The sequence below is a fragment of the Penicillium psychrosexuale genome (genome assembly GCF_028828465.1).
Source record: "Penicillium psychrosexuale strain IBT 29551 chromosome Unknown utg000004l, whole genome shotgun sequence".
Lineage (NCBI taxonomy): Eukaryota > Fungi > Ascomycota > Eurotiomycetes > Eurotiales > Aspergillaceae > Penicillium > Penicillium psychrosexuale.
The window spans coordinates 1,733,079-1,752,783 of record NW_026643189.1 but is presented as its reverse complement, the minus strand read 5'-3'; the positions used below and the strand labels follow the sequence as shown (position 1 = coordinate 1,752,783).

Genomic DNA, 19,705 nt, shown 5'->3' with positions numbered 1-19,705 from the left:
AAGGCTGGTTTTCCCCTAATCAAGTCTCAATGACTTCCAATGAGAATTATGCTGTGTTCCGCGAATGTCTGTCTAATGCCATCGTGGCTCGTTCAGAGGAAAAACAGAAGCCAGCGCGACGGAAGCCAAAGGGCAAGCGCACCGGGCGCAAAGACGTAATAACAGCGACAACCGTCTCAACAGGGAGAGCAGACCCGGAAGAGCTCGCCGAATTTGTTGATGTACATTGTACCCGGCCAAGTCCAACCTAGCGCAAAGCAATCAGGCCCAACAAACCTACACATCACAGCCAACAACTAACAGGACTCAAAGCTAACAACCCAAGTTCCTAGCCTCAGAAACCTTCACCACCTTGCCAACCGCCCTCCAAACCCTAAGCTACGCAGCCATCCAACACGATCCAACCCTATCAACCCTCTACATCCCCCAAGACACCGACACGCCCCTCCCACGCGCCACGCTCGAAACCCTATTCTCTCCAATCCCAGTTAGCGTAACCGACTCGTTAGTCGTCTATGGCATCATTGCTGACGCAGCAGACCTGCTGGACTTCCTCGCGCCCGTGCTGGCGGAGTACACATCGAGCGTGACGACTGGCCCGCCGGCATGGGCGAGCACGCGCGCGGACGCGTGCGAGATCTGCGAGCGCGACTGGATCCCGCTCTCATATCACCATTTGATTCCCCGCGGGGTGCATGCGAAGGTCGTTAAGAAGGGGTGGCATGATGAGTGGATGTTGAATAGTGTGGCGTGGCTTTGTCGCGCTTGTCATAGTTTCGTGCATCGCATGGCGAGTAATGAGGAGCTGGCTAGGGAGTGGTTTACTGTTGAGAGGATATGTGAGAGGGAGGATGTGCGGGACTGGGCTATCTGGGTTGGGAGGGTTAGGTGGAAGGCGAGGTAGAGGTGGTTGTGCTCATAGTACTATCCGATTGTAAGGGTTTGTCTGACCTCGGGAGACTCGCCTATATTATAGAAATGATAAAACACAGCCGATGTGATCTATATGGGTCTAAATCGGACATGATCTCTAAAGTTTATTTTGGATATACAATAGCAAAAGCTAAGGTATGTACAGAGGACAGAACATGTCATCTTATGGCTTAGCCTGAATAAAGCTTAGTATTCTTGTAGCTATAAAGAACATTTCGACATAGATTAGAGAAATTAGTCTGAAATATGAAAGAAAAAAACCTCAGCGAAAGAAGCCTCCATGCATAATAATTAAAAGGATAAAAGAATCAATTTCCTCCCAATCATACAATTAATTCCGAGTGACGGTGGCAGTAACAGTCTCAGTAATGCGATCTGTCACTGTCTTAGTCTTTGTCTCCGTCTCAGTCTCAGTGATCGTGATAAAGCCAGACGGCGTAACCGGATTCACAGTAAGTATGCCTTGGCCTGCCTTAGAGGTTGTGGTAGCGATATTGGCATCCACAGTAGATGTGGGATCTGCTGTATGTGTAGTTTTCGCTGCTCGGGTAGCAGTACCATACAAGGTCACGCGAATTGTTTTTGTGGAAGTGACATGAGCTGTCACAACAGGGGCAGTCTCACGCGGAGCAGTCTCACCTAAAGACGGCAACAATGGAGCAGATGGCGATGTTGTCGAGTAAACGGTCACTGGAACAACACTTGTGGAAGTGACACGGATTGTCACTATAGAAGCAATCTCACTTGAGGACGGCAACAACGAAGATACAGGCAACGACGTAGTTGGGTGAACAGTCAGAGGAACAACACTCGTGGAAGTGACGTGAGCTGTTACCACAGAAGCAATCTCACTCGAGGAGGACGACAACAACGAAGACGATGAAGGAAGCGAAAGTGTTGTCGAGTCAACGGTCATAGGAACAACTGGCGTTGCATTCACACTCGAAGTGCTCCCGGTTGAGACCGAAAGCGAAGAAGCAGATGATGGTGATGATGTTGGGTAAACAGTGACACGAACAACCGATGTTGCAGTGGAATGGATGGTCACAAACGTCAAAGATGTAGTTGTTGGTTCAACAGACGTTGAATTTGCCAATGATACCGATGAACTATTGACACTGGGTGCGTGATGGATGACACTTGTCGAGAAGGGAGCTGGCGCTCCTTGAGTCACATATACGATCACAGGCTCGGTTACGGTCACCACTGGCTTGGATTCTGAGGTAAGAAGCTGTATGGATGCCTGCGTAGCCTTTGCTGGTTGGATGGAATCGGAGGTTGATACCACCGGTGTGAACGTGGAATAATTGCTGCTGCTTGCTCCTCCTAGAGGTAGAATGACTCCGACCGTTGGGCTACGACTTGTGGGCACTGTGGGCACCGGTGATATTGTTGGGTGTATCGTCGTAGAGGTCGATATTGGCGATGTGGCTGTGGTAGCTTTGATGCTGGTTGTTCCACCTAGAAGCGTAGCCGATGAAGATTGGGCTGAACTCGGCACCACCAAAGAATCGGGAGAGGATGTTGAGCCTGGAATATACGCAGGTAATACGCTAGTTATTGTTGATGAAAGCAGCATTCCCGGGTTTGTGGATGAGGATATGAATCGCCGAGTCGTAGTGGACACATGAGAGGTGATGACTGGCTTATGGGTTGTAGTTGGCTCTTGAGTTGTAGTTGGCTCTTGAGTTGTAGTTGGCTCTTGAGTTGTAGTTGGCTCTTGAGTTGTAGTTGGTTGCTGCATAGTTGGCTTCTGACTAGTAGTTGTACTATGAGTCGTGGTTGGTTGCTGTGGAGTTGGCTGCTGCGTAGTTGGCCTCTGGCTGGTGGTTGTGTTATGAGTTGTGGATGACGCATGGTATGTAGTTGGCTTTGAAGTGATGGTTAGCTAGGTGGTTGACTTAATGGTTTAGAAAAGGGTAAGTACTATTGGCTCGTCGTACGTAAACGATTGCTGGGTAGGTGCTGCCACAGGCGTGATTGCGGTGATACCGCCAGCTTGACGCCGTTCGATATCCGGCAATAAGGGGAAATAAGTCGGCGCAGATGCCTCCAATGACCGAGACAACCAGCGAGAGATCGGACCAGCCGAAGCCATCCACGGCAGAAGAAGGAACAAAAAGAACTGAAAGCGAAGCATCCTGGTTTAGAAACGAGAGTGTTGGAAGTGATCGCCGGGACACGACTTCGACAAAGTGGGACAGTAAAGAAAATTGGGTGCTCAATCAGAGATATACTAGAGCACCTGAATAAAACAGAGACAGTCCGATGTATAAAAAAGCATACCCAAAGAAAATATTATGAAATTAATGGGAATGCATACAAGGCCTAGGAGGCGTCTTGATGGCTTGCAGATGAAAGAATGACTGGATCACTAGGGACCACAAAAATGAAGAGAAACAAAAGAATGGGGCAAGATGAAGCAACCTGAGATTTTATTAGGAAAGAGATTTCTCTTTCAAAGCCCTCGCCTTCGGGGACCCTGGCTGATATATCTGCACTCTGGGGTTTCTGGCCAAGTCGGCTTAGGGCTTCCTGTCAGCCGCCCATTGTTCATCCTTGGGAGCTTTTCCATGGATAAGTCTGAAACAACCCAGTAGTATCAATCCCGGAGGGAACCGCTATTGCAAGGGGTTCTTTGTGAGACGAATTTATGCTAGAAATAGATCGCGCGACAAAGAGACGTCGCAGTAGGCGCCCGGCCTTGATCGATGGCGCGTGGTGATTGGCTGGCTGCAGGTGCAGAACCACTTTATTATTATTATTAAGGATTCCATGTTGACATATGGACCAGATAGATTTGTAGACCGAGAGTGTCTGGCTAATTCATTTGCTACGTGTACGGGCGCGTAAGTGAAGATATAATCACTGAGGCCTGGTTACTGGGTTGTACATTTTGGCAATTAGATTATTTGACACCATTCATTCAACTTGCCACCAAGCCAACACACCCATATTCTGAATGAGTCAGATTATGAAGTATTCACTGTGAAAGTCTCGCTAATGCCCTCGAATGGCGAGATTTGGCCAAAAATATTCTTTGAGTCTCCATAATAATGCATCCGATAGGTCCCAGCCTGCAGGGGGGACGTAGTGTCGACATTATAATACTCATCCTCAATCTCCCATTGAATTGTCACCTCACTATGGCCAAGAATCTCATTGGTCCGCTTCCACATGAAGACCAAATTCCAATCACGGTCATTGCGCACAACCTCCCATGTGCCAGAATCGCTTTTTCTTTCAACCGCAGCGTATGTCGATTCGAGGTGCAGATTGTTGCGGGGATTGGCGCCCACAAAGGTCGTCTTCACAATATCTCCGGGGCCATAGGGTCCACTCCCCGGGTTTGAAGTCACATTCCCAAAGTGTTTGCCAATGGGCGCTCCATCATACACAACCCCTGCAATGAAGCTCAAGGAACGGTTGGTGTTGATTGATGGGTTGGGACCGGGTTGGATGGCTGGGAGTTTGGCAACTCCTGAGGAACTTCCCAAATATGGCAGATAAGTAAGGGTCAGATTGACATAAGCTGCCAGCGTGTTTGGGCCGTAGAGTGTGGACGCGCCCTCGTAGCGCTGAGCGCCGTACTCTTCTTCTGTCGCCACGTAGTGAGCGTAGCTGTTTGATGGGGCTCCTAGTACCACTAAAGGATCGGAAATTAAAAGTTGGTTTTTTGCTTCTTTCGCAATAGCCTCCTTCCAGCGTCGCCCAGACATCGTGGTAGCTTCGCTGGTGGATATAATGAGGAACAGCTGACCCACTCGTAAGACCTGGATGTCGACAATGTCCGCGGCCCAAGCATAAGGTTCAGTAAGAGTTCCGATATCCAATAGGACGTCTTTTGGACTTTGACACTGCTGCTGCGCTTCGCTGGGTTGGTGAATAACTGCACGCGCAACTTGCCACAGGGGGTTGCGTTCAGCTGGACCAGTAGCATTCTGGGTAAAGTCAAAGGCACCAGGTCCATCTGTAGTTCCAGCGGCAAACGAGTACCCCAGAGCCGCAGAGCAAGTCGTTAGCGTACTAGAGTTGAACGGCGATGGGAAAGTGTAGCCATTCATGTCCTGGTACACATGGAAAGACTTCACGGCTGAACCTCCAATAATTTTGATAGGGGTGGTGTCCATCTCTTCGTAAAGCTTCTTTGCTGCTGCGTACTGGCGGCGCCCAATCTCGAAGCAGCTCTTCGCTCCATTGTCGTTCTCGCGGAAGAAAGGACCTCGACCATGGCAATCCTCGTTTTTGCCATCGCAGGTGCTATCTTCATATCGACACATCTCTCCAGAGCCGTCTTCGCACCAAGCACCGAGGATATTAGGGGATGTGTCCCCAACACTCGCCTGAGAGAATCCAATTACGGCATCCTCGGTGAACCTCGCATCGCCGTGGACGCTGCGCTTGAAGAGGTAAGCCGCAACACCTTTGTTATCGCCACTGACCAGAGTGTTATTGTTGTACATAGATGTGCCATGAACAGGGAACCATGTTAGGACAGCCGCGGTTTTATTGTCGGATTCGCGATCAAACCGAATGAGCGAGAGCGATTTTTCAACATTGGCAGAATACCGCGCCCGTTCTTCCTCGGGATTATGCTCATATGAAAAAGGACTGCGGTTTGTATTAGTGTCTTGCAAGTCGATGGATCCAAAAGAGAGCCGACCCGGCGCCAAGTTCTCATGGGCACGGACGATTGACAGAATAGTGCCGTCGACAATGGCTTGATAGCTTTGCTTGTCGAAGCCTAGTGCCGGGATCTGAGGTAACAGGTAGTTCATCCACGCTCCAGGCCCGGAGTGCGAATGTGTTCCCGTCATTGCAACGTTGTGTTCGCCGTACCGTGCATACTCCCCACCGAGTGCAGTGAGACCCTCCAGGACACCATGTCGCACGGCCGTGTCACCCGCAAGTGTATCGACAACCAGGTAAACAAAAGTGTCATCGGGCTTATCTGGGTCTGCGAAGATGAAGGCGCGAGAATACAGTCTCTGCTTTAAACCAGTGCCTAGTTGGTCCAAACTGGCATAGCCAGCAAGAGCAAGCTCCACAACGGGCCTAGTAATCATATTAGCCAACTCAGTGCATTGATATGTCAGAATTAACGCATAAACATACCCAGTTACGTCTGCCTTGCCTGCTCCGACCACAAAGATATCAGTTGCCGCCGAGCTTGCTCTGCTTCTCCACTGGTTGAAGTTTGAAATAAACCTAGGCGAAGGCAACTGCGACTGGCTATCGAGCTTGAATACCGCACTCAGCTGCAAAAACACCAGCAGCGCAAGAGTCACCCCAACAAAAGTCACGCCCATGCGAAAGTGAGCCATTATGGAGAAGGGATTCCAATACAATCACAATTAATGATAGATAAATCTGCGCTGAGTAACTGTAGCCCTTGAAGAGTTGAGATCCCAGGGAGATATGGGTTCTTATACGAGGGCACTGGTAGGGGATATAGTGGGAAGACGAACGAGCGACCTACGAGTGCAGAAAATCATTACACAAGTACTCCCAAGCCTGGTGAAGAAGCTGATCATTAGTGTACATGAAGTACTCCCGAGGTTGGTAGGTGACATTTGTCTAAGCGATCGTCATCCATTGCATCCGAACACCTAAAAGGGAATAGACTTTCGCTGCACTCCCCCCGCACGAGATGTGCTGGTGAAGATTGAATTGCCTGTTTTTATCCGGTGGGCTGGAAGCTTGCCTTGAGACTCAGGTACTTCGCGTAAAAAATAATCCAAACTGGATAGGATCATCGTTGAGAGCATTCCTAGAGGGGAAATGCTGGTCCCATCCCTGCTTTTTGCTGCAGCAATATACACAACCAACCTATCTCATGACTCGAATGAAGCTGTTGGTGCATTCACGTTAGATATACTAATTGCCTCGCAAATTAGAACTGTTTACTTTGTTCGTTTCTGCCTCGTACATATAAAACATGGGGTCACGTGGTATTAGTTCAATACTAGCTGAGTCAGCGATACTCAAGGGCTCGCCGCCTTCATGTGGTTCTCAGATTAATCTACAGGTCTTGATCTTGACATCCATACAAGAAAACCACTTCAAAATGCCGTTAATCAACGAATCTCATGACTCGCTGCCATGTATGTATCCAGTTTGGACAAGAGATGTGCGTTGAAGTCCCAATCACTAACGTTCTAAGATATCGACGCGGCGCCCACTGCGTCCGCGCAAGCGCGAGCGCAGCAGCTCATCAACGCAGAGCTATCCCCAGAGCACACCTCCACAATGCATCCTTGGATCCCCGAACTGCCGGAACCCAAATTCTCTCAATTGATGCAACAAGAACTCTCGCGCAAAGCGCAGGGAGCACCTCTCACAGGCGGAATCGATCTATCCCGTTACGAAGCACCAGATGCCCCGACTCGCGCATCAGATACCGAGGCACCCGACCTAGACGCATGGCGCCAGACTTTGCAGAAGGCATATTCGTCAAGCTCGCACCTGTCCAAGCGCCACGAGAACCTGGCTCTGCTAGAAGAGCATGGCAAGAACGCTTGGCTGATTGGCAATTCACAGCTTGAGGAGATACTTGGTTCTCTCGAGAAGGAGTTGGCAGAGACGAAACAGGCTTCTGAGGAGGTGAACAAGCAGAGAAAAATTGCACAGGAGGCGATCCAGGGCGAGCTAGTCAGTCTGGAGGAGACGTGGAAGAACCGTCTCGGGGCGATTCTTGATGTTGAGGTGGCATCTGAGCGTTTGCGCATGCAGCGTCTTGACCATATGCGTCAAGTGGCTCAGCAACAGGCTCGCTAAGGAGAACTCTCGTCTTGTTCGTGACTATCTTTCTGAGAAATAGAAGCTTGTCATTCTAGCGACCTTCTGCTGCTGAGGGGTTCATGTTCTTGGTCGCACAGTCTGCTTGATGGAACGCTTGCATGGTGGAGTGCCATGTGTGCGACTTGAGATTTACATGGCCTTGTTCCTTCGCCCATGAATACCTTCGAAAGTGGCCTATGTGTATCGCTCTTGCTTTTACACCGAGGACTCCTGCTCGCCCACACGGCTCGACACTGGGTTCTCGGTGTGTTTCGGCAGAGTGTCCCGAGGTCACTATCAATCTCAAGCTACGACTATCTATGGAGGTTTATCAATTTCCATGCCGGCTTTAACAATGGCTTTTGTGTCAAAATGATGATTGAGGAGGAATGAGACCGTGATATGGTCGGGTACTGCTGGTCGGCCCCGGCTTTTCCAAATTTTGGAAGTTGCAGAAGATTCAATGAGTCCTCCAAGGTTATCTCCAAATATGATTCTATTTCACGCCAAGTCGTATTCCAGTTTACAACCGAACTCCTAAGATCAAGTACAGATTTAATTGTACGCCATATCATGTTCATAAAAAAATAACCCGGTGCGATGTCTGCTCCTCCACTCAGATCGAGTAAATCGAACAAACTCAAATCCCCCTCACAACACCGGGGCGACCACATTGACACCATCTCCCGAAACCTGCACAGGGCCCAACCGTATCTTCTTCCCCATGACCTCAACCCCCTCTCTTTCGGCCTTCGTATTCCAATCCACAAGGCGCCGACACAGACCTTCGAGTGTGTTTAGAGGCGGGTTATACCCTAACCCACCCATCTCAGGTGCCAGCTTCGCGCGCGAATCATCAGCAAACACATGAACATTGATAATGGAAAACAGCGACGGCTGAAGTTGCCCAATATCCCCTGACAACCTCGGCAACCAAGAGAGATATCTAAACTGCAAGAAAGTATACATCTCAATAAAATACGCCATCACCAACAACGGCAAGGGCTGCACCTCCGGGAATGAAAGCGGCGTTTTGGACAACGTCGTGAGTAGCGTGTACAAATCATTAAATGCAATCGCCGGGTTGGGGTCGCTAACGGTGAACGCCTGGCCGCCTGTATTCGGGAGCTGCGAACCAGGCTCGCTCTGCTGGATCAGACGCTGTTCGTACAAGAGGTGTGCGATCGAGACGTTTTCGGCGTGCACAAAACTCTGCAGGATCGGGCGAGCCCAGGTCGGACTGCCACCGTTGCGGAGGTAAAGCCCCGTGATGACATTGTTGGCCTGGCCGCCTGTGCCATAGACACCGTTCGTGGGGCGGATGCAGCCGGTGCGGAAGTTTGTTGCTGGGTTATCCGCTGCGCGGACGAGGCCCTCTGCTTCGGTTTTGGTTACGGCGTAGTTGCTGAAGAATTGGTAGTGGGATCCGGGCAGTTTGGTGCTGTCGCCGATTACTTGGACTACGCGCGTAGGCTGGGTCGCCCACGGCGCGATCCAGAAGGTTGGCCGGTGCAGGGCCACGGAGCCTGAGGATGTCCAGATGAAGGCTGTGGCGCCGGCGGCCCTTGCGGCATTCAGGACATTCCGTGTGCCGTCGATGTTGACTTTGCTGCTGAGTGGTAGGAAGCTCTTGAGTCGGTCCTGCGGTCGGATTATAGCTGCGGTGTGGTAGACTGTTAGGGCAAGGTTGGTGACATTGGCAGCCCATGGCTCTTCGAATGCGGTTGTTACTGCGAGCTCGTCGGTGATATCGGTTTTGATCCAGCCCACGCCTTTGTTGAAGATGTCCTGCTCTGGGGATATTAGGTCTAGAATGCGAATTGCCTTGGGGTCTTCGCCCCGTGCGAGAAGATGCGAGACTATCCAAGCACCAACTAGGCCTATAGTTCGGAGAGTCAGTAAATGAATTCGAAAAGCGATCTATATCTATACTTACCAGTTCCGCCTACGATCACATATCGTCGGGATTGTTTTGGTGGCAGGCTCTTAGTCACATCGATAGGGTTTTCTAGGCTCTTTTTGTAAGCTGCTTTGATTTCTTCGACTGTCCAACGATGAGGTGATAGTTTCCGTGCCTCTTCGGGGACTACTTTCATAGCAGAGTTGACACGCCACATATAGAGAGCACCTAGTACAGCCAGGCTAGCTACTATGAGCGACGTCATGATAGTTGGACAGTTACAGAATACTTTTTTTCCAAGGTTGCAGCTTCACCGGGGATTTTTAAAAAGGAAGCTTGTGAGGGAGTACAAGAAGTTTGCCATTATTTGCCATAGGGCCGTTTGAAGGTCTATATTTAAAGCGACCTGTTTCAGATACGATATTAAACGATCTGATAGACCCATTCGACGGGTCGCTTAGACCTTAGTTCGGCTATGTGAACAACCGGCCTGAGACCCCTTTATTGCCAGTGAGAGCGCCTCATTTGGAACGGGGTGCGGTTGAAGCTTCAAACCTATGCAGGGTCCCCGTTTGTCACTTAAGATAAGAGATTTTAAGTAGAATGCCTATGCCGTATCCATGTTGTATTAGACAAATAAGAATAGTCGGGTGCGTTTGTGGTCTCTGTTAAGAACAACATGATCTACTTAGGTTAATAGTACGGAGTAGTAGTCTTAGATGTCTTTTTGGGTGTCATTTCATAGATATCGTCTCTGCCTTCTTGATTTGGTACGCGGAAACTTTTCCATGTATAGCCTTCTATTATGGCTTTCCTCGGGGATTTCTTCGGTTTATAGATCGAATGTGAAACTACTGTTAGCGTACAACATCATCAGAACTGGAACCTTCTACAATGTTACATACATAAAAGTGACTAACTATAACTAGTTGGGATCGAAATAGAAGTTTCTATTCTTGTTTCATTCATGTTTCATTCTCTTCTCAACCGCTTTTTCCCGGTTCCACGCGAACCCACTTTGATCTGGACCAAAATTGATATCTACTTTGTACTTCAAGGTCGAAGTAGTATACATGGAATGATTATTATTATTGTGCCATGAAAATACACCCTCAATATATATTGCACCGCTCTCACAGGCAGTATTCGGCAAACCGGCACGCTACAGCCCAGGCTAGAACCCACATGGTGCACTCTTTCGAGCCTAATAGGCCGTGTGGAGACAAATTGGGTCGGAACACACAAGTTCTGTCTTTGCGGAGATATCACGCCATGGCAAATCGCTTTGCCCATGGGGAAATCCATGCCAAGGGTTTGTAGGACATATTCTAAGCACGGAGTAGTATAGGGGGTATAGGTATATAGGGATATAAGGGAAATCTGATACTCTGTTACCCCTATAGTTATATACAATTTGGTACTAGGAAAAGTAAGTATCCTCCCTTTTTTTTCCTGGGCTATAGATCATCTTCTCGGCACATCACAAATCCTGCAAGCCATGTACGCCCTACGAGCCTAGCAAATTCTCTTTGAATATGCTTATCAATGACTTTCAGCCCCACCTTCCAAGTGTTTTGATGATAAATGCCTTCAATTTCTCCAGGGCTATCTTCTGTCACAATCTGTGTCAGTTCGGAGGTTTGGTTGATAAAGCAACCTCGGTTTCAGGATTTGCAGCATTTCCACCATATCTCTATAAAAAAAAGGAGAGAGCGACACACTCTACTTCTACAGCCTTATTTCGGGGCTGAAATCGAACACAGAGGGACTCTTTGCTCTTATTTCTCCTATTCTATCAACTGCGACCCTTAATATTGGAGTAACTTGCCATCTGATCTCCGGTACTGTTTCATTGGTTTGAAAGCCCTTCGTTCAGGGAATGGCAACAAAGGACTTCAATTTAGAGGGCCAAGATAAATGGCCCGAACACACTGAGAGGATGTCCCAAGACACAGACTCTATCGAGTCAATTTCCACGATAGACGCACAGATCGAGCGCGATGCGCTGGGAAAGACATTGACAGCTCGTGCCTCGCGAACCTCGCATATGTCACTGTCGGAGCGTGTAACGACAATCGCAACCAATGCCACCGCCGACCCCGACTATGAAGTCGACTGGGATGGCAATGATGACCCTGAGAACCCCAAGAATTGGAACTTCAAGTATAAGTCCATGGGCATCGTGTTTCTATCATGGAATACTCTCATCGTGTAAGTTTCTATCTTGAAGTTCTGAAGCGCGAGATTCTTTAGCTAACAAACTCGGAAGCGTGTTATATTCAACTTCTTATACATCAGGTATTACATTAATGGCGGAGGAATTCGGCCAATCCAGGATTATCGTCACCCTTGGCTTGACCTTCTATCTGTTCGGTCTTGCCATCGGATCCATGTTCATGGCCCCGTTGAGCGAAGTCTACGGACGGAAACCTGTCTGTGTAATTTGTCTTGCCGTGTTCACAGTCCTGATCATCCCCTGCGCACTCGCCAAGTCCGTCACGGCACTGATCGTCATTCGCTTCATCGCTGCTTTCTTCGGCAGTGTCATGATCTCTACCGCGCCCGGTATGGTGGCTGATTTGGTGGATGATGAGCAACGTGCTCTGGCAATCTCTGTTTGGAGTATTGGGCCACTCAACGGACCAGGTTTGTTCTTCCCTTATTCTCTTTTCTGATATAACGAGTTCATCTCTAACAGGATGTAGTCATTGGTCCTGTTATCGGAGGCTTCGTCACTGAATATCTTGGCTGGCGCTGGATGTGCTGGATCGCGCTCATGCTCTCCGCTATTGCTTTGGCCTTTGCTATCATCCTCAAGGAAACATATGCACCAACCATTCTCCAAAATAAAGCAGCCAGACTGCGCAAGGAGAGCGGCGATTCCCGCTGGTGGAGTCGCTACGACCAAAAGGCGAGCCTTGCTGAAATCCTCAAACTGAACCTCAGCCGGCCATTTGTAATGGCAGTCACCGAACCAATCTGGTGAGTTTCTTACACTTACATACCCAACAGCAACCCACATTGCATGTTCTAACACGCTCAGCATCTTCTGGAACATCTACATCGCAATCATCTACGGCATCCTGTACCTCTGCTTCGTAGCCTACCCAATTGTCTTCCGAGACATTCGCGGATGGGGACTGGGCATTTCTGGGCTCGCCTTCCTGGGCATCGGGATTGGCGTCGTCCTCACAATCGCCTGCGAACCCTTAATCCGGCGACTAATCAATAGCCACGCCAAAGACCCCGAGACCGGAAAATTACACCCCGAGGCAATGGTCTCGTTCGTCTGCATCTGCGCAGCGATGATCCCAGTCGGCGAGCTCTGGTTTGCATGGACCTGCTCCCCAGCTTCGATCCCCTGGATCGTGCCCCTGCTCGCGGGTATCCCGTTCGGCGCTGGAAACACTGGTGTTTTCATCTATTCGTCCAACTACCTGACTCACAGCTACGGCATGTATGCTGCTTCTGCTTTGGCCGGCAACTCAGTTATTCGGAGTATACTCGGTGGTGTTCTGCCTCTTGCTGGCTCTTCTATGTATGCCAGTCTGGGGCCGAATTGGGCGGGCACTCTGTTGGGGTTGTTGGAGGTCGTGATCGTGCCAATTCCGTTTGTGTTCTATAAGTATGGGCATAAGATTCGTATGAAGAGTCCCCTTATTCTGCGCATGCAGGAGGAGAAGATGAAGCTGGAGGGGAAGCGGGCTAGGAGGCAGGTTCAGCTTCAGCTGGTGCATCTGTCAGATGAGAAGAAAGTGGAGGAGGCGGTTTAGGTTGCCTTCTGAGGCCTTTTGGCCTGGTGTTTTGGTTTACGTCTTGATACCCCTCGCCTTGTATATGAGGTGCTCGAAAAGTGATTACATAGCAAAATATCTAATGCAGAGACGCTCCATTAATGCGTGATTGGCTTTTAGTTCGATGTAATCTTTTCAGCCACTACAGATGTTTTCGTTTTCTTAGTTGTTGAACTGTATCATCCGCTCGACATGCTGAGAATTGCAAAGGATTCGCTCATACTCCCCGATGGCAATAGCTCCGGCCGGAAATACCATGATTGCCTCAACATACACCGGACGAGGGGGGCACGTAGAAGGCCTCTGGCTCGGCTGGTTCGCGTCCGAGGAGAATGAAGATGGTGGCGGCAGCGGCTCCGACTCTCTGACATAGCCCACGATATTCAGCCATGTCCCCACGCCCAATTCCTCGGCGGTCAGGTCCTCAAGGAGAGGATTGATGTCGACAGATACAGAGCTTGGAGCTATCTTGCTGCGTGGATAGTTGTGTTCCAGTATCAAATGACCAGTTTTGATGTTATAATATGTCACACTATGTGTACACAAGAACGTAGATCATCGTTAGTATTGGAAAGCCTCAACTTTATACAATTTCTTCTTCGCTCTGGGCCTGACGCACCAGCCAAGAAAGCGGACCTTCGAGTCCGCCTGTAGAGACGAGAGATCGGAGAGGAACACGCGAGTCGAGGGGCGCGGCCCATTCATCTCTGCGCTAGTTGAAGAAGATGCTCAACATTGTAAAAGTGTGAAGATTGAAAGAAAAGAATAAGAGACAGATCAAAAGACCACAAACATGACGTTCTTCTTCCGCGCTATAGAGCGGTTCTTGTTGGCGCACGTGACTAACCTTACCGTGTATGTCATAACTAGCCTCAGCGAGGGGAAAGTCGGGCTCCCTCCCCTCCACACTTTGCATTCATCCAGAGATTATCCTTGGAAGCGCTCTCGACGAGTCGTGTGCTCCAGATTCCCTGCTCATTCGGAGGTTATTTTACGCCCTTTTCTTACTTCGTCTGTCGGCTCCCTGGCTCTGCCTAGAGCCTATCGCTCCACCTGACTTGCAGCAAAGAAAACAACCAATCTACTCTTCTCTCCTCACTCACTCCAGATTTTCGGCCACTGGTCTCCTTGGACATATTACCTAGCTATTACCTGACCACCGGGGCCTATCCTGCTTACTTTTTCTATTCGGTTTCCCAGTTACACAGTCACCGACATCACCATGTGGTCTTGGTTTGGCGGGGCCGCCGCCCAGAAGCGGAAAGATATGCCCAAGGAGGCTATTCTAAATTTGCGCAGGCAGCTCGATATGCTGCAGAAACGTGAGAGGCATCTCGAGAGCCAGATCTCAGAACAGGAGGCTATAGCGCGGAAGAACGTCAACACAGATAAGAATGGTATGACTGCGGATCTTGCAGATTGTTGTTAGGCATCTATTTGAAGGTTGCGGTTTTGGCTAACTATTGCTTCTTTTACTTTGTGTTCAATAGCCGCTAAAAATGCCCTCCGACGGAAAAAGATCCACGAGAAAACTCTCGAGCAGACAACAGCTCAGAGTATGCAACTCGAGCAGCAGATATACTCCATCGAAGCCGCGAATATCAACCACGAGACCTTGGCTGCTATGAAGCAGGCAGGTGCCGCTATGAAGCAGATCCATGGTGGAATGAAGCTCGAAGATGTCGACTCTACGATGTACGTTGATGGCGGGCTCACTGAATACCTTTACCCTTATCTATCATATCGCCCTGTCGCGACTCTTGTATTACCATGGTACTAATAACTCGCAGGGAGGGCCTCCAAGAGCAGCATGCGCTCAGCGCCGAGATCGGAAGCGTCATTACCAGTTTCTCTATCGGCGAGCAGGCGGACGAGGAAGAGCTCGATGCCGAGTTGGAGGGTCTGGAGCAGGAAGCGATGGACGCGAAAATGCTTCACACCGGGACCGTACCTGTGGGCAGTCAACTGGACCGGCTACCAGCTGCGGGGAATACAGACCGTAAGTGGGAACGGAACCAAATACACCGGTGTCACATGTATCGCTCACTAACCGACGACTTGTCTATAGTCAAACACCCCGCCAAGGCACAAGAGGAAGAAGACGAAGAGGCCGAGCTGGCAAAGTTGCGCGCGGAAATGGCCATGTGACGGTCCCTTACTTCCTACCACGCGACCAATGCAGCCTCGTCTTTGCTCTTCCTTGTTCCTTGTCTTACTCTCGCATGCATGACCCAGCCGTTCTATCAGCCTTTTTCCACCTGTGGCTCCCGGTGTTGACGTACCGGTAACCCTTCTTCATTACCTCTTATCTCTCTTGTTGTTTCTCTACCATTCCCTCCTTCCATATGATCCGACACTACCTAGATCCCCGAGGTCTGTGCCGATCTGTCTTGTCTTGTCTTCTGTCATTTTTTTTTATCTGGCTGTTCCACTCCTCAACACCCTTTCTCAAGCCAACTCCCTCGATCTCTTGGGTTCATGTTTATTTTGCTTTTTTTGAATTGGAGTTTTAGATGACCTCGGTTTTCTTTGTTTTATTTATTCTTGTAAGCTAAGTTATTGATTTTAAATTCTCAGCTTGGGATGCGCATCCATAACTTTAGTTGTAAATCATCAGTCCATGTACTACAGTCAGAAGATACGGATGAAGGGCTACCGGAAAGAGAAGATATTTATGACGAAGGTCCCAGAAAGGCTAGCAGGCTAGCATAATGTCATCGTAGAAAAAAAAGGTGGTTCGATATTATCTCTAAAAGACTATCACTCAAAGCCAAGTTCAGTCATGTAGACCCGGCATTCGAAGACCGAAAAAGAATGAAAACCAGTCAATACCTCATGGTCAAATATCTATCCTAGGCATATTTTGAGAAAGCGAAAGCAGACTCGGAAGCAGAAAGAAAGAAATAACTCCAGCGGCTTTCGCCTGCCATGTCCAACCACCCACCCAGCCCATGATAACCCATAAATTTCGCCGACTCGCAAGAACCCCAAGAAAAAAGAAAAATCAAGCACAGGGTTTACGGGTACCAGGCGTAGCTCTTGGTTGGCTGAGTACGCTCGCCGTTCATGGTCTCGGTGGTCCACTTGGTCTTCCATTCAACCTCCTGGGTTGCAGCGTCAATGAGAGCTTCCTTGCACTCCGACGGAAGCAACTGGAGGATCTCTGGACTCATGAACTCGGGATGCTTGGGGTTGGCGACGCTGACCAGGCCGTTGGGGCCAATATCTTGCACATCACCATCAGGGCCCGGGATGCCCATGTTTGAGTATGGCGGGGATTCGTAGACGATATCTTGGATGACGTAGTGGTCATGGAGATGGGTGGGAACAGGGGAAAATGTAGTGGCAGGGCTTTCGGTAGAGGTTTCGCCAGTGGTGGCCTCGCGCGATTCTTGGGTTTCGTGGGGGGTCTGCTTTTCGTGGCCGGAAGAAGCTTCGTTTGAGATGTTCAATGAGTTCATGTTCGTCGTCAACTCGGTCGGGACAGACGTCGGAGCCGGGGAAACGCGCTCCCAGCGGGCGTGGGTTGGCTGCATGATTTTCGGATGCTGCATAATATTGGTGTGCACGTCGTACACGCCACCCAGATTGGCACGGCGCATCTCGGCGAGCTTCGAGTTAAAGTTACTATACTATGTATTAGTCCACGGCCCAACGTGTTGCTCGGTATCAAACATCGACTCACCTTGCAGCCCGGGCATGCTCGAGCATCCAGTTATCATCAGTCACTGGCACACGGCGTTTCTTGGTATCAACTGGCTTTCCACCAACAAGCGGGACCGCGGGCGCATTTGTGTGATAAACACTGCTTGCGCCGTGCCAGGCAACGTACTGATTTCTGTTGTAAGTTTCTCCAGGTCCGGGCAACCGGTCTTCCGGAACGACCAACTCGCCCTCCACATCACCGCGCTCGCGAGCAGCAGCTTCGTCGTAGTCGTCGGTGATCTTCTTACCACCAACGATAATTTTTGCGCCGAACTCGCGAAACACTGAGCGCGCGGTGACAACACCAATAGCTCGTCCCTTGTAAGAGTGAGGGATGAGATCGCGTTCAATCAAATCACGTTTGGCGTCATCATCAATAATAATCTTGTACAGCATTTTGTGCTTCTGGAAGAACAAGTACGAGTCACGGAAGCCAATGCAGCGGGCTGGTTCAGTCGACAACATGTAGAGGCGGTCTCCGCGACCAAGGATCTTAAAGGTACGGACTCGATACTCGCGTCCGCCTTGTAGGTGGCCATTCTCGTCGACTTTAGTAGCGCCAATTGGGTCAGGTGGAATCGATACTTCGTCGTTGATTACGTCCATCATGTTTCCTTCCTTGTCGACAGGCACCTGGGTGAGGTGAGAGGGGCCGCGGTTGCGTGCCCAGCGTCCCCCGCTAGCAGCAGGCCGACCACGGCGTCTCTTGACTGGAGTAGTAACTCGCAATGGTGGATCTCCGTTAGCCGGATCCCATTCAGGCCGAGGGTTCTTGGGTGGGCGACCAATGCGACGCTTGCCGCGAGGCGGAAGTGATGGGCGGCCAGGTCCGTAGGAAGGTGTGTTGTCAGTGTCGGCAAGAATTGAGTCTTCTGCGGGAGTCGCAGCACTTAATTCTTCCTCTGGCTTGGGTGTGGCAGGTGTTTCGGAAGCCTGAACCTCTGCGCTTTCGGCTTCAGGTTCAGGTTCTGGTTCACGTTTAGATTCTGGTTCAGCCTCGGGTTCGACATCGGGATCTTCCTCGGGGGAGTCTTCTGGTTCGACTACGGGCGAGGAGGGCTGAGAGGAAATCGCGTCGGCCATCTCCTCATCGGACCCATCTGGAATTGAAGGTACATTTTCTGAATGTGGTTAGTCGCAAACGCGTCTAAGGAGCGGATGAAATTCAAAGCATAGTCGAAGGGACGGATATTTGTGGCAGGTGCGGGCCAACGTGAGATTCGGATCAACTCACTTATCGACTTTGCAGCCGCCTGGGCAGCCGCCCTTAGCTTTCGTGGCATTTTGTCGATGGTTGGTCGATATGCTGGGGAAGCGCAGATGGGGAGGAATAGCTGTTTTGTGAAGGGCCGAAGTTTTTCCGGGTAGATTACAAGCTGCAAACGCGGCAAACATCTGGCAATGCTTAGCACTCCCCTTCCGTTCTAGTGCTCACCTCCTCCGCTTTTGCTCACTGAGTAGAACTGAGTTCCCCCACTAGTTACACTAGTTACACTAGTTAGTTAACTAACTAATGAAAGATAATGCTCGCTGGCAGTCTGCGTGCTGCAGATGGGTCGATCACAGAGAGACAAAACCATATACTTGTTGCCTAGTGTATAGTAGGAGAGCGCATGCCCACGCAATGTATATAGTGTATACGGATTGAAACTACACATGCAGTGGTCAAAAGGGCGAACGTAATATAACGAATTCGTGAGATGAAAGGAGTGTATAGATTCTAGGTTATCAGTGCTATCCTGAACGTTACACTACTAACTAGTAAGTTAACTAGTTAACGACAAGATAGCGGTACCTAAAATCTAAGACTTGTATCACCTGACCGTTGTTGAGGTTCCCCCCACTACAGTATCATTTAGCAATACGGTACCTGCTCCTAGCTCAAGCGGCTTGCTGGGGAGAAGTGTTGGGCATGCAATACTTTACAACGCCAAATATGCCAGGTCGTTGCGCGAGAGGGCTCCCAGGTAGGTGCGATTCCCTTCAATCTGTGAAATAGGCTAACAAGTTTTTGTAGGTTGACGTATAGGAAGCAGCGAGCATTTCAATTTCCCCTATAATCACAGCACCGATGCGATTCCCCTCTGCCCAACATGCCATCGCCAGTTGGACGCCGCGATTGACCCCGGTTACGTGTTTTTCCCGGTCGACCTGGAGTTCTCCATCCAATTCGAACTGAAGGATGCCAACACCTTCCAAGCTCAAGATCGAGTCAACATCATCCAAGGAACTATCACCACCAAGCCGACTTCCCACTTGCTCTTCTGCCTCACTTGAGATCGTGGGCAACACTCAAAAGGCTCGGGTCACCACAAAGATGATTCACAGCTCTATTGCTTTCCCGATTGGAATTATGGGAACCATCATCAAGAAGACCTGGCCTAGCCCTACTACTATCCCTAATATAGCATTTTCTCTCCCGCTTGGCAGTATGGGCAATGTCATCAAAAAGCCTTTGGTTACTGCCAGTGACATCCACGAAATGTTCGTTTCCCCCCTTGGAATCATGTGGGCAATCATGAAGAAGGCGGCGAACTGATGAAGAAAATGGTGAGCCAAGAAGACAATAGGTTCCATACAGCGATCTCGTTGT

The 19,705-nt window shown here is 49.7% G+C and overlaps 10 protein-coding genes across 10 annotated transcripts; 5 read left to right on the top strand and 5 right to left on the bottom strand.

Moving 5' to 3' along the window:
* Positions 1 to 29: 29 nt before the first annotated feature.
* Positions 30 to 904, top strand: N7518_006485 (HNH endonuclease; the record flags this gene model as incomplete). The annotated part of the gene is made up of 2 exons (XM_057187412.1): positions 30 to 221; positions 326 to 904. 2 exons carry the CDS (start codon positions 30 to 32, stop codon positions 902 to 904), a joined length of 771 nt encoding a protein of 256 aa, XP_057039115.1.
* A 360-nt stretch (positions 905 to 1,264) lies between these two features.
* N7518_006484 (uncharacterized protein) lies at positions 1,265 to 3,031 on the bottom strand (the record flags this gene model as incomplete). The annotated part of the gene is made up of 2 exons (XM_057187411.1): positions 1,265 to 2,803; positions 2,861 to 3,031. 2 exons carry the CDS (start codon positions 3,029 to 3,031, stop codon positions 1,265 to 1,267), a joined length of 1,710 nt encoding a protein of 569 aa, XP_057039114.1.
* Positions 3,032 to 3,905: 874 nt separating this feature from the next.
* N7518_006483 (neutral/alkaline ceramidase) lies at positions 3,906 to 6,257 on the bottom strand (the record flags this gene model as incomplete). The annotated part of the gene is made up of 2 exons (XM_057187410.1): positions 3,906 to 5,988; positions 6,049 to 6,257. The coding sequence occupies 2 exons, from the start codon at positions 6,255 to 6,257 to the stop codon at positions 3,906 to 3,908; spliced, it is 2,292 nt and encodes a 763-aa protein (XP_057039113.1).
* Positions 6,258 to 7,000: 743 nt separating this feature from the next.
* On the top strand, positions 7,001 to 7,710 carry N7518_006482 (pre-mRNA-splicing factor SPF27 family protein; the record flags this gene model as incomplete). The annotated part of the gene is made up of 2 exons (XM_057187409.1): positions 7,001 to 7,037; positions 7,097 to 7,710. The coding sequence occupies 2 exons, from the start codon at positions 7,001 to 7,003 to the stop codon at positions 7,708 to 7,710; spliced, it is 651 nt and encodes a 216-aa protein (XP_057039112.1).
* A 654-nt stretch (positions 7,711 to 8,364) lies between these two features.
* Positions 8,365 to 9,878, bottom strand: N7518_006481 (putative 3-beta hydroxysteroid dehydrogenase/isomerase family protein; the record flags this gene model as incomplete). The annotated part of the gene is made up of 2 exons (XM_057187408.1): positions 8,365 to 9,593; positions 9,650 to 9,878. 2 exons carry the CDS (start codon positions 9,876 to 9,878, stop codon positions 8,365 to 8,367), a joined length of 1,458 nt encoding a protein of 485 aa, XP_057039111.1.
* A 1,614-nt stretch (positions 9,879 to 11,492) lies between these two features.
* N7518_006480 (MFS transporter) lies at positions 11,493 to 13,386 on the top strand (the record flags this gene model as incomplete). The annotated part of the gene is made up of 4 exons (XM_057187407.1): positions 11,493 to 11,824; positions 11,883 to 12,259; positions 12,319 to 12,595; positions 12,657 to 13,386. The coding sequence occupies 4 exons, from the start codon at positions 11,493 to 11,495 to the stop codon at positions 13,384 to 13,386; spliced, it is 1,716 nt and encodes a 571-aa protein (XP_057039110.1).
* A 183-nt stretch (positions 13,387 to 13,569) lies between these two features.
* Positions 13,570 to 14,112, bottom strand: N7518_006479 (nuclear telomere cap complex subunit Ten1; the record flags this gene model as incomplete). Its single annotated transcript, XM_057187406.1, has 2 exons — positions 13,570 to 13,939; positions 14,027 to 14,112. The coding sequence occupies 2 exons, from the start codon at positions 14,110 to 14,112 to the stop codon at positions 13,570 to 13,572; spliced, it is 456 nt and encodes a 151-aa protein (XP_057039109.1).
* A 517-nt stretch (positions 14,113 to 14,629) lies between these two features.
* N7518_006478 (ESCRT-III subunit protein SNF7) lies at positions 14,630 to 15,555 on the top strand (the record flags this gene model as incomplete). The annotated part of the gene is made up of 4 exons (XM_057187405.1): positions 14,630 to 14,804; positions 14,898 to 15,102; positions 15,198 to 15,406; positions 15,476 to 15,555. The coding sequence occupies 4 exons, from the start codon at positions 14,630 to 14,632 to the stop codon at positions 15,553 to 15,555; spliced, it is 669 nt and encodes a 222-aa protein (XP_057039108.1).
* An 869-nt stretch (positions 15,556 to 16,424) lies between these two features.
* N7518_006477 (chromatin structure-remodeling complex subunit RSC7) lies at positions 16,425 to 18,395 on the bottom strand (the record flags this gene model as incomplete). The annotated part of the gene is made up of 3 exons (XM_057187404.1): positions 16,425 to 17,034; positions 17,093 to 18,233; positions 18,347 to 18,395. The coding sequence occupies 3 exons, from the start codon at positions 18,393 to 18,395 to the stop codon at positions 16,425 to 16,427; spliced, it is 1,800 nt and encodes a 599-aa protein (XP_057039107.1).
* Positions 18,396 to 19,294: 899 nt separating this feature from the next.
* Positions 19,295 to 19,651, top strand: N7518_006476 (uncharacterized protein; the record flags this gene model as incomplete). Its single annotated transcript, XM_057187403.1, has 1 exon — positions 19,295 to 19,651. The coding sequence occupies one exon, from the start codon at positions 19,295 to 19,297 to the stop codon at positions 19,649 to 19,651; it is 357 nt and encodes a 118-aa protein (XP_057039106.1).
* Positions 19,652 to 19,705: the final 54 nt, after the last annotated feature.